At 45.5% G+C, this 17,371-nt stretch overlaps 1 protein-coding gene across 1 annotated transcript in view; it reads left to right on the forward strand.

Annotated features, from left to right (window-relative positions):
- The window catches only part of Utp20 (UTP20 small subunit processome component), an 83,533-nt gene that overhangs the window by 53,676 nt on the left and 12,486 nt on the right, over nt 1-17,371 (forward strand). Inside the window, exons 33-48 of the mRNA XM_037211919.1 lie at nt 600-743; nt 1,030-1,080; nt 1,181-1,333; nt 2,996-3,151; nt 3,420-3,560; nt 3,968-4,105; nt 5,488-5,627; nt 5,844-5,926; nt 7,692-7,981; nt 8,773-8,912; nt 9,064-9,220; nt 10,770-10,868; nt 11,764-11,931; nt 14,253-14,419; nt 15,322-15,463; nt 16,238-16,354. Of these exons, the coding sequence (XP_037067814.1) occupies nt 600-743; nt 1,030-1,080; nt 1,181-1,333; nt 2,996-3,151; nt 3,420-3,560; nt 3,968-4,105; nt 5,488-5,627; nt 5,844-5,926; nt 7,692-7,981; nt 8,773-8,912; nt 9,064-9,220; nt 10,770-10,868; nt 11,764-11,931; nt 14,253-14,419; nt 15,322-15,463; nt 16,238-16,354 (2,286 nt within the window). The remainder of the gene's footprint in view (nt 1-599; nt 744-1,029; nt 1,081-1,180; nt 1,334-2,995; nt 3,152-3,419; nt 3,561-3,967; nt 4,106-5,487; nt 5,628-5,843; nt 5,927-7,691; nt 7,982-8,772; nt 8,913-9,063; nt 9,221-10,769; nt 10,869-11,763; nt 11,932-14,252; nt 14,420-15,321; nt 15,464-16,237; nt 16,355-17,371) is intronic.

Consider the following 17,371-nt stretch of genomic DNA (forward strand, 5'->3'; position numbering starts at 1 on the left):
CCAAGAGTTTTTGATCAGATTCTAAAACCCTAAGTCCAGTTAAGAGGTCTTCTCGAGGCTCATTTATCGGGTATCAGGAATGACCAGACAGTCAGTCATTCAGCTGTAAGCCCACAAATCTATACACAGCCAGAAGCATCCATTTTTCTCAGCATGCTCATGCCATTGGCTCCACTTTGATTAACCAACCGAAGAGAGTGCTTCAAACTCACATACAGTCTGTATTAGAATTGAAGGAAAAAACCGTAACCATAGATTTTGTGTTAAGTTAAAATGCTAATTTTTTAAATGCCATGAAATAATCTTTTCCAATTCTTAGACTGTTTCCAATTCTATCATAAAATAGAAACTGAACTAGGTGTGGTGGTACACACCCGTGATCCCCGCACTTTAGGAGGCAGATGCAGGAAGATTGTTGCAAATATCAAAACCAGGTCTCAAAATATATAAACAGTGTGTGTGTGTGTGTGTGTGTGTGTGTGTGTGTGTGTGTGTGTGAGAGAGAGAGAGAGAGAGAGAGAGAGAGAGAGAGAGAGAGAGAGAGAGAGAATAAATACAGTTCTCTGAAATACTGAAATGCAGTTTCTCCCGATTCTCAGGATACAGAGCTTGATATCCTGGTGACAGTACAGAACTTGTTACAGCATTGTCTGGACCCCACCAGCTTCCTCAAACCTCTGGCTAAGCTCTTCTCAGTTATTAAGAACAAGTTGTCAAGACAGTTGCTGTGTACCGTTTTCCAGGTATGTGAGAGGCATTTTTATCCCAGATCGCCCTTTCCTTTGTCCCCTAAAACATCGGAGCAAGCCACCTTTGTTCTACTAGATGATAGGTGACGTTGAATGGCTTGGAGGACTAAGGCGTTTAAAGCAGAACAGTTAGTTGTATCCATTGCTAATTATGCTCAGAGCCAGGAATGGTGCCACAGGCCTGCAAGCCAGCATTGGGAGGGTAAGGCCAACCTGGGCTACACAGTGAGAAACTGCCTCCTAAAACTCAAAGAATGAATGGATTGCCCTTTCCTTTCAGAGTCTGTCTGATTTTGAAAGTGGACTAAAATATATTACAGACGTTGTAAAGGTAAGAAAGCAAGCTTTTTTTTTTGGCTTCAAAAGTATTATCATTTTGGTTTATTAACCCTAATATCTATTTATATGGTTTTTGCCATCATTTCTTGTAGCTTAATGCCTTTGATAAAAGGCATCTCGATGACATCAACTTTGACGTCCGCTTCTCAGCATTCCAGACCATCACCTCTACCATAAAGGAGATGCAGACGGTGGATGCTGACTACCTGGTCCCTGTGATGCATAACTGCTTCTATAACATGGAGGTGGGTGCTCGCGGCAAACGTTGAGACTGTTTGGACAGGACACCACTAAATACGGTGACTGAATTCCTAAATTTGTTTCAGAAAGAGGACAGGGATTTTTAGGGCAGACTTTTCTTTTTTAAATGCTGACTTTTTGTTTTGTGAACCACTTTCTGCTACTCTCGGGATTTGAAGGACTAAAACGTTAATAAGTACATGGAAGCAGTTGGAATCAAATCAACAAGTTATGTATTGCCTGAGTGGCGGCACACTTCCACGGTCTCACCCCTGGGGAGGCGGGACCGGGGATCGCAGGGTTGATGCCAGCCTGGTCTACAGAGCAGGCCCCTGTCTTTCGTTGCTTTGTTATTTGGTTTGGTTAATGTTTGCATATGGACAGAGTCTCACTGTGGGGTCCTGTCTGAACTGGAACTCCATGTGGACCAGGCGGACGTCACATTCACAGATGCTCCGGCCTCCGCCTCTTCAGTGCGTCCTGCCGTCATAGAACACCACAACCGGCCCCTCTTAAAGAAGAGCTGAATGTTGCCAAGAGTGTAGGGAGGGAATAACAAAGATGAAAACCTCTGGGAAGGAGGTTCCAATGATGGTCACACAGCCCTCTTAATAGTCTAAAACCCACGAGGGCCAGCACGCTGGCTCAGTGGGTAAAGGCATATGCCAGTCAAGACTGATGACCTGAGTTCAGTCCCCAGAACACATGTAAAAAACCAGATGTGGTATTGCACATCTGTAATTCCAGCAAGATGGAAGAGGGAGACTAAAAAGCTTGATAGCTAGCTAACCTGAAGTACTCACAGCAGTAGAAATTCTGCCTTGCTGGGGTGGAAGGCAAGACTGACTCCTAAAAGCTGTCCTCTGCCCTCCTCCACACATGTATGCATGCATGCGCTCTCTCTCTCTCTCTCTCTCTCTCTCTCTCTCTCTCTCTCTCTCTCTCTCTCTCACACACACACATACACACACACGCGCACGCGCACAAGTAAACATTTTTAAACTGTTGAACTTTAAAAGAATGAATTTTATGGCATCAAAATATGTTCATCCCTAGGTTAACTGTTACTTAACCTAACAGAAGGTTTATCTGCTTTTATTGAAGATTTACTAGAGGTAAAGGGTGTTTGTATTAAGTGCCATATTACTTGATGGAATGAAATCTGAAACAGGAAATGAAACCAATGACTTGTTAACCTGCAGTGACCTCAAGTAACTGGTATTTCTTACTCTGTCTGAGGTTAAGAGTTTCTATCCAGGGCTTATTTCTTCATTTATCATGTCAAATTTCAGCACAAGGAGGCTGCATCTGCCTGCTAGCTGAGTTGGGAAAACCTTCTCTGGACTCCCCAAGTTCTTTTGATTTTTTTTTTTTTTTTTGGAGGTTGGGGAGGGCATTGAGACAGGGTTTCTCTGTGTATCTGTTGCTGTCCTGGAACTTGTTTTGTAGACCATGCTGGCCTCAAACTCAGAGATCCTCATGCCTCTGCCTCCTTTGCTGGGATTAAAGGCGTGTGCCACCACCGCCTGGCCACAGGCATTTCTTAGTAGGGTTTTGCAGAATAGCTTTAATGGGGTTTCGCTTTCTTGGGGAAATAATAGTCTGTATTGTTTTAATAGATAACAGTCATTAACAGTAGAATAACTTGGGCTTTTTCTTACTTTCAGTTAGGAGACATGTCTTTAAGTGACAATGCCTGCATGTGCTTGACAAGTATCATCAAAAGGCTAGCTGCTTTGAACGTCACAGAGAAAGACTATAAGGAGATCATTCACCGCACTCTCCTGGAGAGACTGAGGAAAGGACTGAAGAGCCAGACAGAGGTATTGAGACTTCATCCTTTCCTTACTACTGTCTGCGGTGTTCTCCCTCCTCTGCTGTTGAAAAGTATAAATAATTCACAGTTACCAAGTCTTTTGAGGAGAAGGCGGTGGGAGTGGTGTGATGTGGTTTTTTACTTTATTTTTTTTTTTCTTGAGGGGAAGAAATGATTTACTTAAAATAGCAATAGCTTTTTCATCTACCTTATATTATCTAGGAAACGGATACTTTTAAAATACTCCTTTTTTTGTCTCATCTTGATGTTTGCAGAGTGTTCAACATGATTATACTCTGATCCTTTCCTGTTTGATTCAAACTTTTCCCAATCAACTGGAATTTAAGGACTTGGTGCAGCTCACTCATTACACTGACCCGGAAATGGACTTCTTTGAGAACATGAAGCACATTCAGGTAGATGCATTCAAATAACACTTGAAACAAGTCTGCCTTTGGCAAAGATGGCCCGAGGTTCCCAGCTCCTTTCCCTGCTCTGCGTAGCCATCGGGCAAATTTGCAAATGAGACGATCATCTCCTGGGAGTCTCGATCATCTCCTGGGAGTCTCGTTTCTTGGTGGCATCACCAAAGACAAATCGTAACAGTGTCAACTTTCTCCGGTTTTCCTAAGGGTTCAGGTCCATTTTTAAGTGCTATGCATTACATTTCTGAAAACAAATCAAGGCCCGGGTGTTTGGTCACCTAGTCCATGACCAGGGTTTCCCACCTGTACACAGTTCAGAGAAAAGCACATAGGGTTGAGGCAGAGGTGTTTTAGCAGAGAGCGTGCGGTAACCACTGAGTGTTTTATCTGTTTTCTAGATCCACAGACGAGCGAGAGCCCTGAAGAAGCTGGCCAGACAACTCCTGGAAGGGCAGGTTGTACTGTCTTGTAAATCTCTCCAGAATTACATCATGCCTTATGCCATGACTCCAATTCTTGATGAGAAACTGCTCAAGGTAAACCACTAGGCAGAGGAAGCATGAGCATTAGTAACCATACTAATTTTATCATCATAAGTAGATTGAAATGAATGTGGTTCGGATTTTTTAGAACCACTCCTGGCACATGGGAAATTCTGTGTAAATTGTAAATATATTTTTTATATTTATTATTATATATTATTATTATTATTGCACATATGGGCCAATCTCCAAAATAAAAATGAAATTCACCTTTCTAGAAATTTCTAGATTTCTAAAATGGTTTCTGGCTCTTTGAGAAAGAATCTCACTGTGTGGCCCACGGTGCCTTCAAACTCTCAGTTTCCATCTCAGCTCTCCAGCTGCTGTCCTTACAGGTGTGTGTGTTTGGTTCATTGGTTTTCTTGTTGGTTGGTTTGTAGACTCACTCTGTACTCAGGCTGTCCTAGAACTTACTGTGTAACAGAGGCTGGTCTCAAACTCACAGCGATCTTATTGCTGCAGACTCCCAGGTGCTGGGACTATAGGCCGGAATCACCATGCCTAGCAAGATCCTTCCTTCCTTCTTTCCATATTCTCAGGGTGGGGGTGGCTCATTGTGTTACCCAGTTTGGCCTTGAACTTATGCCCTCCTCCCTTCCCAGTAGCAGGACTGTGGTCATGTACCACCATACCCAGCCTTCAAGGTTGCTTCTTTAAATCCCAGTTTTAAAAGCCAGTAAGAACCACCAACTCAGTGTTGTGTTCAAATCAAAGGAGCCTTTCCTCAAGCGGCCTCTCCCGTCTCCCTGGACTGTAGGCTACTCCTCCCTGGAGACCAACTACCATGCGCAGCGTCTGTCTCTAACTCAGAGACCAGTTGACTCTTCGGGGTTCTTCTCCTGTGCAGGAACCCCACAGTTCCTGTGTGTACAGAAAATTCAGGTCATGGCAACGTTCACGTCCTTCCTCTTGGGGAGCACTGTTCTCTTGCTGTATTGAACATCCTGGGTTCATTTTGACAGCTGGGTTTATTTTGTCCACTTTTCTAGTTGAAGAGCAGTAAGCAGTAGTATGTAGTTTTTGACATTGGTCACAACTGCTTTTCTTTCTCATTCACTACCAGGAGTCTTGAACCCATCTGGAAGATCTGGGTAACAAGGTGTTCAGAGTGCATTAATATTAAAGAATTTAAAGAAGTTGATACCATCCTTTTCTGGGATTAGGGTAGGAAAAGGAGTAAGGATGATTTATTTGACAAATGTACACAATGTCCAAATCAGTATTTGTGACAGTGGTTGGTAAACTTCCTTGAGAAGGAACGGGTAGTCTCTTTCCTTCTGTAATTCCCAGCGGCCTGCTGCCCTGTGGCCTTTACCAAATTAACCTTGTGTTCTATTAGCGATACTTGTACATTGATGCTCTCGGTTTGTTTACAGCATGAAAACATAACCATTGCTGCCACAGAGGTGATTGGAGCTATTTGCAGACACCTGTCTTGGCCAGCCTATGTGTATTACTTGAAACATTTCATTCACGTCTTGCAGACAGGCCAGATCAACCAGAAGCTGGGGGTCAGGTATAGTCAATTGTCTTTTGTCTTTACCATGTAACCTAAGCATTGCTTCCTAAAGGGGTCTTTCTGAGATCGCTGACAGTATGCTCACTGTGTGGTTACAGTCATGCTCGGTAGTGTCACGTGGTAAACAGTCGTCCCGTTGCTATCCTCACGGTCCCTCTCCCCTTCATAGATGATATTGCTAATCAAAGGGCATGTCTTTATCTTTTTTGACAGTTTGCTGGTGATAGTGTTGGAAGCGTTCCATTTTGACTACAAAACTCTTGAAGAACAAATGGGAAGTGTTAAGAATGAAGAAAGTACGTTTTGAAACTTTCTTACATTAGATTCTCATTTTATTCCTGGATAATTTGTGATAATTAAAGATGGCAAAATGCACTGATTTTTCTTCTCTTTGTAGTAAGGACCAGTTACTGAGTCAGACAGAAACTGAAATAAATGAAAGGCTTATTCTTAGGAAATCTTACTTACCTGTATACAAGACACATACACCTGCAGTTGTCTAATGTAAACACCTGAGCTGCTATTTCTGTCCTAGAGGTCTCTTTCCCTATGTATGGCAGTCTGCCTGTGGGTACCAGCAGTGAGATCCTGGGCCCAGTCAGCTCAGGACAGCCCTCTTCCTTCTGTCTCCTCTGTGGCAGCCTCCTCTGTACTGTCCTCAGACTGTGACAGCAGCATCCCACTGAGACACAGCCAAAACCCTTGACCCCAGGGTAGCCTGAATCAGCACTGGACCAACCCAAGATGGAGGGGCCTTCACATCCAGGTTGAGGATGAAGAGCATCTTTGACTTACAGTCCCTTATGATGCTGAGCCAAGAGTTTTCATTTTCTAGTTCTTAATTCCATATGTTAGTTTAAAGTGCTCAATAAGACAGGTGGTGGTGGCGGCAGCGGCGGCGGCGCATGGCTTTAATTCCAGCACTGGGGAGGCAGAGGCAGGCAGATCTCTGAGTTTGAGGCCAGCCTGGTCTACAGAGCAACCTTGTCTTGAAATTTTAAAAAATGCTCAACAACAATGAAATGGTAAATGGAATTTTTTGAGCAGATGGGCAGTATCTTGTCATTCTGATAGGCACCCCTCAAGAACCCATTCGTTACCTGGATTTTCATAATAGAATCTGAGCTTTGGCTACATAAGGAAACCAAGTTTCACAGTCAATAAATGACAAAAGAAGGGACTTGGTTTTTTAGTAGTTGGTGGAATAACAAACGTGTTTTAGACACTTACAGAATTTACTTCTCACAGTAGTTTGGCAAGATGGGCGCCTCTTCCCTTTCACTGGTGAGTTGAAAGCGCACGGGGTGAGGTGGTCAACTGAGATAGTGTGTTAGCAGGGTCACGACTGGCCTGCCTCACAGTCCTCCTCTGTCTCAGTTCTCTCACGTGCTGAAGCTTAGTGATGCAGCACTCAAGCACTGGGCCCTGGGTTCTGCCCAACACAGCAAGCGGACATAAATAAGCTGAACCCCAGAAGACCATTTCCCCACGAGAGCCAACAGCTGATGACTGGTTCTCGTTCTTGTAAACGCGAGTTTCTGCTGTAAGGAAACTAGCCACTCTGTTTAGGAAACCTTCTCTTGGCTAAGAATCCTAATTGCAGTGTGCTCCCCCCGACTGTTCGAAAACAACCGTCCTGGCCAAGGCACATGCGTCTGTAATCACCCTTCCCTTGTCTCTGTCCCTCACTGGACTCCCAGCTGTGAGAAGGAAAACCTCAGCCTTTCACTCCCCGCGGCTTCCTCCGCTCTTTCCTCACCTGCCTGTGACTGGAGATGAGTACTGTCTCCTGGACGATAGATACTGATGGGAAGAGCAGTGGCCTGTCACCGCTGCACAGCTTCATCGTCATCATTACCATCGTCATCATCGTCACCTCCTCCCCCACACCCGCCCCCACCTCCTCCTCCTTTTCAGACAGAAGCTGACTCTGTAGCTCAGGCTGGCCTCTTGAGAGGACCACTGTGAAGATTGTTAGTTTGGTTGAGATTGCAGACAGGTGTGACCCCCACACCTGGCTGTGACCTTTCTTTATGTAATTAAAGGTGACTTTGGTTACAGACACAGTTGAAATGACTGAGTCACTGGAACATGAAGCCATGGAATTGGAGCCCGTGGATGAGGGAGAGAAGGAGCAAACGTGTGAGCATTCGTCAGGTGGCAGGGAGCCGCTGGAGGCCGCCGAGGCAGCGGCATCTGGTGGGGCAGCAGCTGTGCAGCAGGAGTGCGGCTCCAAGTCCGTCTCTTTCCTTCCTCGGACTCGGGAGGAGTTGGAAAGAACCATTCAAACCATCCAGGGAGCCATCACCGGGGACATCCTCCCCAGGCTCCACAAGTGCCTGGCGTCTGCGGTAAGGACTGGGGCAGCACATGCTGCAGCCAAAGAAAGCTAACTAAACACTAGAATCTATTTCCCTTTCTGCTCTTTGCCTACTTCTGTACTGTTTAAATGTCATCTTGGGCAGACAGTGTGGTCAGACAGATCCATCTTTCTCCTGGTTGACAAGGGTAACCTTAAACAGTGCATTCTCATATACCCAGAGCCTGCCTTTCTTGGTATAAAACAGCTTGGGCGTTTTGTTTTTGGGGTTTTGTTTTATTTTTAATAAATAAAGTTTTATTAGAACACAGCCATTGTTTTGCATCATAGCAGCAGAGTTAACTAGCTTCAACAGAGACAAGCAGAGTAAGAGCACTTGGTGTGCATAAAGACCTGAGTTCGGTTCCCTGGCCTCCTCCTCAACACCTGGGCATGGCTGTGCCACATGCCATTACCCAGTGCTGTGGGGAGGGTGGGTGGCTGAGGTCTGCTGGCTGTCCGCCTCGCTCCAGCTTCACTGTGAGACTGTCTCAAAGGAATACGGTGGAGCGATAGAGCAGGACATCGGACTCCCACCTCTGACCTCCCATTGGGTACACATGCGCACACACGTAAACGAGCAGTAGGCTTAAAATAGAATAATTGTCTTTTAAATGTAAAGATAGGGGTCAAGAAAGTTCACTGTAGCAAACCCCAAGACCTGGGGTTCAGTCACTGGCCATAATCAAGTCTGGGGAAAAGGAGACAGTCAGGTGCAGGATACAGTGTTGGCAGGCCTTTGCGGTCCTTAGTGTTTGAATTTCCCCTAAACTTTTCTTGCAGACCAAAAGGGAAGAAGAGCACAAGCTGGTCAAGTCAAAGGTCGTGAATGAGGAGGAAGTGGTCCGAGTCCCCCTGGCTTTTGCCATGGTGAAGCTGATGCGGTCCCTCCCACGGGAGGTGATGGAGGCAAATCTGCCCAGGTGAGACAGATGGGAGGAGTTCAGAGGAACTCAGGACTTGCTCCTTTGCCTCCTAACTGGGAATTCGGCTTGTGCATAAGTGAGAGACAAACAGACGGGCGTGCTTTTATGTTTCTGCCTCTTGATTATTTTTCAACTGTGCTTTTTCTAGTGTTTTGCTGAAGGTGTGTGTCCTCCTCAAGAACAGAGCACAGGAAATCAGAGACATTGCACGCAGTACTCTCACCAAAATAATCGAAGATCTGGGTGTGCACTTTCTGCAGTATGTTCTCAAAGAATTACAGACGACCCTTGTCCGTGGGTACCAGGTGAGCCAGGGTTTGATCGCACAGGAGTCGTAGTACTGTGTGTCTGTCTTCAGTGAAGCTGACTGAGCGAGCAGTCGGCAACATTCACGTTTCCAGTCACAGCCCAGTTTGGGGACTCATGTCTCTCTTCCCAGTACTGGGAGGTTGAGAAAGGAGCGCCAGCAAGTCAAAGGCAGTTCCGGCTCCATGAGGCCCTATCTCAAATAACAGCAAAACCAAAGTTTCTCATCAGTATCCATCAGGTCAAAAGACCTTCCGTCTTACTCTACTTTCCTCATAGGCTAGGTTACATGGTCTTCTTTCTTTCACATTGTTTAACATTGTTTCATAGTCTGTAGATCTTCATAAAATTTTGTTGTCATGTTTATTTGAAGGCATTGCCAACTGAGTGAATAAAAAAGATATGTATATGTTTAATGTTGTAAACTTGGCATAAATAAAATTAGTAAGGCTACCAGGAAATGAAACATGAGTAGTTGCGTGGTGGTCTAACCTGCCACAGCTCCAAGTGTGGGCCTGGACAAGGTGCTCTAACCTGCCACAGCTCCAAGTGTGGGCCTGGACAATGGTGGTCTAACCTGCCACAGCTCCAAGTATGGCCTGGACAGCAAACTAGAGCCCGCCTGCACTTGCCTGTAGAACCTGCATCTACCAGGACCCTCGGGTCAAGTTTAGGGAGCCTTACAGCGTGTTCAAATACTCATTTAAAGTTCCTTGCATGTCTTAACTTACTGATTGATGTGTAAGGAACATGCTCTAAGTACAATTCCAGTCTTCCTTCTTTATGTGGCTTTTTTCGCCAGCATATATGTTTGAACGGTGTATGAAGGTCAGTATTTTACTACTCCAAGTGAAATGTGGAGACTCACTGCTGTGTGGGTGCTCCCCCCCTCCCCCCGATGTATTGTGGTTGCTTCTGTGTTTGAGGAGCGGGAACTTCATAGGGTAATGTTGTAACTTCAATAGTCCAAGGTGGAAAGCAGTCCTGCCCTGGGGAGTTACCATTGCCTCTTTCTTCTTTGGGTGTGTCTGCTGATATTCCCTTCAGTCTGAAGAACTTCTCTAGTAATCATAGTGAATGTGGGGCTGGAGGCAGTGGGGTCTCACTTCCCTCCTTCTGGGAGGCCTTTATCTCGCCTTCCTTCCTGAAAGGGACATCACTCCTGAATTCAGACTTCTACCTTGACAAAAGCATTGGACACCCTTTGTGGTGAGCTGTTCTGTTGGTTCCCTTCCAAGTAACATGTCTTTCTTTCCCTGGCTGCTTGAAAGACTGTGGTGTGTTTCTCAGCAGTTTACGTGTGTCTGAGTGCCTTTCCTTCATAAATCATCATAGTACCTAAGCATACCATTGGATTTCTGAACACACTGTATTTTGTACAAGCCATGCTTCTGGCAAAGGACCTTAAATGGTGATGTGTGGTAGCAGGTCTCAACGCTGCTCTGGGCAGTAACTAACGCACGGACTCTTGAGTTGTGGACAGCACCCTCGTGTGTAGGGAGGGCTCTTAGCCGTTTGCATTCTAACTGTCTGTGTATCTCATCTTAGGTCCACGTGCTCACGTTCACCGTTTACACATTGCTGCAAGGCCTCAGCAGCAAGCTGCAAGTTGGGGATTTAGACTCTTGTCTACCAATAATGACTGAGGTAAGATTCACAGAATGCAATTCTGTTTCCCTTAAGTGGGCGACGATCATTTTAACAGTTCACAAATAAGAATAAAAATAGACTATAAAAGTGAAAGTAGAATGTCAGGCTTCACTCAGTGGTGGTGGGTTCTTAGTGTGTGGAAGACCCTCTCTAGGTTTAAACCTCAGCACACATGCGCACGCACGCGCGCGCGCACGCACACACACACACACACACACACACACACACACACACACACACACACACGAGCGCACAGCAGATGTTAGAAAAGCTGCGACTTTGTTGCCATGGCATTCTGTTGTTGCTAGTGTCTCAAAGTTAGTTTAACCTTGTTTTTCAAAAGAGGGTTGGCATTGCATGTCAACAGCTTTTGAAACAAAATTGAAATTTTTGAACAAAAATTTCCAGTTATCTCCAATCATCTTGGTTAAAGGAATAACTAGAGGTATGTCATGGATTTGTTGAAAAAGCTAAAAGTCTGTTCAATCAGAACTTTATAATAATGAAGAAATACTTAGGTTTTCAAATTAAATAATTTAAATGATTTGGGAGGCAGGATTAGGAGTCTGATGAACTTGACACACCTTTTGTTTGCTAATTTTTAGAATGTGGGCTCTAATTTTTGAGCTCATTTTCAAAATTCATATTCACTTCAGTTGTTAAGTGGCAGATATGAGGCTTTATGGATCTCGGCGTGTTGCTCTGTGTTGTTCCTTGTGTTGCTTGGTTTCTAAAGTGCGTTGAAAATGTGGGAGATCTAACAGAGCTTCCTCTCCCTTCATTCCAGCCCAGTCTGACTTGGACTGGGTCCTGTGGTGCCCGTCACGGACTGCTAGTTGGGCATGCCTTGCTGAGTGCTCATCTCTACCATTTGTCCTTTTTTCTTTCAAAGATTTTTAACCATGAATTGTTTGGTGCCCTTGCTGAAGAAAAGGAAGTAAAGCAGATTCTGTCCAAAGTCATGGAGGCGCGAAGGAGCAAGAGTTACGATTCTTATGAAATCCTGGGCAAGTTTGTTGGAAAAGATCAGGTTACAAAACTTATTCTTCCGTTGAAAGAGGTAAGGACTTGAGTGAGATCCAGGAATACCCAACGTTCTGTCGCTGAGCTCCTCAAAGTCTTGTGGGGAAACACTGTCTGTGTCACCCAGGGTTGCCTTTTGTGCTAAACAGACAAGTCCCTAATGGACCTGGGTGGCAGCCTTGACTTAGGTGCTATGATCAGCCAGTCACGGTCCCTGACAGAGACAAAGTGTGACAGGAAAGGCAGGAAGAGTTGGGGTGTAAGTGCATTTTACAGCTCTGTCTTTGGAGGTAAGACAACTCCCATACTGACAAGCAGAAGAACGCTCCTGTTAAATGTTCTAAGCATGGGCCTGGGGAGATGGCCAAGTAGTTGGCTGAGTGGTTAAGAAATTAAGGCTTGAGAGGAAGGAAGGAACGTGGTTACAAAAACTCAGGATTTAGTTCTAGACCACTCCAATCCAAAGGTCACAAGCTTTCTGCTGTTTTGTTTTGTTTTGTTTTTGCTGCTAGAGAACAGGGACTCTTAAGTTACCCAGTTTCTTGTTTTCCATGCCCATTTCAGTGACAGCCACTCAGTGATGTCGGTGATCACTTTATTACAGCACTGGGTAGTAAAACTAGAGCAACACGTGTAGATGTAACCAACCGTCTTATTAAATAAGAAACACAGAAACAATGTAAAAGAGAAAGCCGAGAGGTCAGAGCTAAATCTCACCCTTCCTTCTGCTGTCCCAGCTTCGCAAAAAGAGACCTACTTCCTGTCGGTTTGTTTTTTTATAGTATGTTGTTCTGCCTTCTCATTGGTTGTAAACCCAAACACATGACTGCCTCGTCACTGTCTGAATGTACAGGCCCCTAGGTCTTAAAGGCATATGTCTCCAATGCTGGCTGTATCCCTGAACACACAGAGATCTTGTGGGATTAAAGGCGTGTGCCACCACCGCCACACTCTTGCTATGGCTCTAATAGCTCTGACCCCCAGACAACTTTATTTATTAACATACAATCAAAATAATAATTCTGTACAATTAGATTACCACCACAAACATGTGCTATGTGGAATGACAGGTTACTTTTAGTCCCCGATGTCTTGGTGGGAGGTCACGCTGTCACTAGAGTGCACGGACCTAAGAATGTTGGGTCTGTTTTGAGATGGAAAGGGTCTCACACAGTGAAGTGCTGAGTCTTTGGCTGAGGTTGATGATGATCCCAAGTTCCCACCAAGTTCCTTTGAGTTTGTCCTAAAGCCTGACCATCGAAGTCCTTAATTCACATGGTTCCTTTTAAATAGCAACTATGCATTTTATTGATAGGTGGGTGTGGGATCTGAGTGTGAGTGAGTGAGTGTATGTGTGAATGCACAAGCGCGCATGCACACACATGCCTACCAGTCACCCCTATCAGTGCACTTGGCAGATGATACCTACAGCTTTGTGCCCTGAGCCTCACCAACAGGAAGAGGTCGCAGGAATGGAAGAAATCAGAAGTACAGAAACCAATCACAGTGACTGTCTCTAGAGCTGAGACTGTCGGGAAAACACAGCTCTCCCCTCAAAGGGAGTACGAGATTTTTATGCTTTTTATTATTCTGAAGCCAAATATGAGTGACCATGAATTCATATCACCTCAACTACCATGTTCCAACATGGTAACAGATTTGTGAAGTTTTTATAGTAGCAGAAGAAACAGAGAAATAAATGAAGGCGTTTTAAAAGTGCGTTGTCGAATAGGCTAGGCGGTGGTGGTGTACGCCTTTAATCCCGGCACTCAGGAGGCAGAGGCAGGTGGATCTCTGTGAGTTCGAGGCCAGCCTGGTTTACAGAGTGAGTTCCAGGACAGCCAGGACTACAGAGAGAAAGCCTGTCTTAAAAAAACAAAAATGAATGAATGAGTGAAATACACTGTGGAAACATTGGGTAGGTCAGTTACAGTAAAGCCAGAGTCTCTGAAGCAGCCCTTGTCTTGGTGGAAGCTGGAGTCTGTCCTACATTCCCCAAAGGGTTTACTAGATAGCCACAAAGATGTGAGGTCAAGCACAGAGGTGCACAGTGAATGACCATTTGTGGGCTAGAGATAGCCTGAGATCATTTGTTTCTGGGCCTGCGACATTCCAGCTCTCCACAGTCACTGGGGATTTAATTGCTCAGTCAGCCTTGTAGACTGTTTTCTTTTGGAGACTTCAGTTCACAAGGTTGTGCCTAACTTTTCTGTATGTGTTTTAGCTATTTGAAGATGCAGTACATACATTCTTTAATTAGAAAAAGAACACACTAGGAAGCAAGTCTGTGTAAGAGCCATTACAGCAAATGAAAGTGTGGCTGTGTTCATCTGTGTGCTGTTCTCTTTGCTAATTTAGATCCTACAAAACACCACCAGTTTAAAACTTGCCCGGAAAGTTCACGAAACCTTACGCCGAATTATAGCAGGATTAATTGTGAATCCAGACATGACTGCAGAATCTCTTCTACTGCTCAGTTATGGTTTGGTCAGTGAAAATCTGCCACTGCTCCGAGAAAAGGAAAAGTAAGTTATTGGGGGGACCTTAAGATAAACATGTGTCCTGTGCTTTTCTCCAGCAAGTCCTCGGTCCTTGTCTCTTAAGTACGTTAATTAATAATCGGATGTAATGTAAAACCAAAAGTTAGCTAAGCCCGTCACTGGATGCCTGTAATCCTAGTACTCGGGAGGCAGAGGCAGGAGAATTGAGTTGGATGCTGGCCCAGGTTAGATAGCAGGATTCTTCTTAACTCTGTGCTGTTCGGGCCGAGACCCTTCCAAATGACCCTTTCAACCTGAGATTGTCTTTTGTCGTGTGTAGTTAGTTGTGCATATCTTTACCCCAGCACTCAGGAAGCAGAGGCAGGGGATCTCTGAATTCAAGGCCAGCCTGGGCTACACACATAGTGAGTACCAGGACAGCCAAGGCCCTGTCTCAGAAAATAAAAAAATAAAATAAAAAAGTTTTGAAAGTTTATTTTTCTCTTTGTGAGTTAGCTTGAAAATGCAGTCGGTCATTTTCATACCTTTCTCTGGTGCCAGCTTATCTTAAATATTTACTGAATGGAAGGATGGATTTGAAATGTGTTGCTGTTGTTCTGATAAAAACAGGTGTGAAACTTAAGTGATCTAAAAATACCGCATGCACATCCTTTGGATTTTGCTCTGTGTTCTGAAGAGACCTTAGCATTTGTGTTCAGATTGCAACCGCAAGTGTCCTCCTGGTGTCCGTCTCCATTCAGTCCGTTCTTTAGTCTGGCCTCCGTTGCTAGGGGTTGCCGTAGCTCCGGGCAGCCCTCCGTCATCTGCAGGACGGGAGAAGACCATGCTAGAGCAGCCGGGCCTCCCAGTGCCGCTCAGGTCTGCACAGGCCACGGTGACGTCCTTAAGCACATGACATGCTCTTTCTCTTCCGTTGTGATTGACAGGAAGCCAGCAGCCCCCGCACCTGACGAGCGACTGCCACCCCAGAGCTGCCTTCTGCTCCCCCCAACTCCAGTTCGAGGTGGGCCAAAGGCTGTGGTGAGCAAGAAGACCAACATGCACATCTTCATCGAGTCTGGGCTTCGGGTGAGCCTTTCTTTCCTTACGCCCTGTTTCCTGTTACGTCATCTGCAGAACCTCGGGAGCCTCTCGCCTCCGTAGAAATGCTGCGCCGTGAAGTCATTACAGAAGTGTTGGGGGTGCATTTGTTAAGGGACTGTTTGTCTCTACCTACTTCCGATACCAGGCGTCCCTGGCTGGCCTGAGACTTTGAGCGACCCACGTGTCTCTGCCTCCTAAGCGCTGGGGTAACAGGCGTGCACCACCACTCTTGGCCCTTCCTCGATGATACAGTTGACTCCGCTACTATTCTGACTCTTCTGTTTATTAGAGTTCCACTGTCTTTTTTTTTTAATCTGATGATTTTAGTTCCTGTGGCTCACAGTCTTCCTGGTCCTTTTGGGCTGCAAGGCTGCAGACTCCTACTGCGCCATCCCAGCCTCCATTGCAGTGAGCCTAGCTTCCCTTCGGTTCTAAAGTCACCTCACTCTCTTTGAGTCTCTAAGAGCCCTCAGGACAGGGACCAGGGCTGTCCTGGTCATTGCTGTCCCCTGTGCACCGGGCCAGTGCCTGGAATCCCAGGAGATGCTGAGCGCTCACTTGTGAATAGCATGTCAACTGCAGGCTGAGTTCCCACGCACTTGACTTTCTGAGACTCACTTCTTAGATTCCTTCATTTTCTTTATTATTCTGAATAGGAGCGTCTTGAAATGTCGCATTCATCTCTGCAGGTCACTCCCTTTACCTCACCCGCCTGGCATTATGGGAAATAATGTAAAATATCTTCTTCAACCCTTTTAGCTGCTGCATCTGAGTCTAAAGACTTCCAAGTTCCAGTCTTCAAATGAGCATGTGCTGGAAATGTTGGACCCTTTTGTGTCGGTGCTCATAAACTGCCTGGGTGCCAGGGATGTAAAGGTGAGTACTGGTCCGTGCTGGATCATCCCTTCCTGCACAAGGGCCGCACTGTGTGGAATACTGGAACGTACCTCAGGAGCTGTCGCTTCTGAGATGACCAAATTAACGAAGGGATTTTTAGTACAACCATCACTGTCCACCTCATTGAAAATAACCACTGGGGCCAGGAAGAAGACTCAGTAAGAAGAGTTGATGGTGTGTGAGCATGAGGACCTGAGTTTGGGTCCCAATGTGCACACAAAAGCCACAGCGCACACAAAGTCCCTTTGTTTGGATAGCCCTTCACATCTTGGAAAGTCCTTGTAGGTAGGTTATCTCATTGATTCTCAAAACACCTTCAGTGGTGTCCCCAGGCCAGTGATCTTCATCTTCATCATGGTCACTATTGCCATTATCTTAATGACTTCACCTCCAACCTTCCAAATTCCTGAGGCAGATTTTTTTTCTTTTTAAAGATTTATCTTAGTTTTATTTATATTGCATATATGTTTGCATATATGTATGTGAATGCTCAAGGAACTCAGAAGAGGGCGTTGGATCCTCTGAAACACCAAGGTAAAGCTGTGAGCTCTTTGGTGCAGGTTCTAGGAACCAAACTTGGGTTCTCTGAGGTGCAGCAGACTCTGTCCCCAGCTCGCCGGTTTCTGTTGTAATGACCCTAGGTCTCTGCACACTAGACAAGGGCCGTACCACTGAGTTCTCCTCCAGCCCAAGGCAGATCGTAATGAGGAAGCTGCTGCTGGCAACTGCTCATGATCCAGATGCTGAACCTCTGTCTGCCAGACTCCAGAGCCTCCACATCTCCAGAGTCAACACGGGCCATCATTTCAAAAGCTCAGATTTAAGCCCAGAACTTCCAGGTGGCCCGGCTTTTTTTTGGTTTTTTGAGACAGGATTTCTCTGTGTGGCTTTGTAGCCTCTCCTGGAACTCACTCGGTAAACCAGACTGGCCTCGAACTCATAGAAATCTGTCTGCTTCTGCCTCCTAAGTGCTGGGATTAAAGGCGAGCACCACCA

Source organism: Peromyscus leucopus, chromosome 18, assembly GCF_004664715.2.
Source record: "Peromyscus leucopus breed LL Stock chromosome 18, UCI_PerLeu_2.1, whole genome shotgun sequence".
Lineage (NCBI taxonomy): Eukaryota > Metazoa > Chordata > Mammalia > Rodentia > Cricetidae > Peromyscus > Peromyscus leucopus.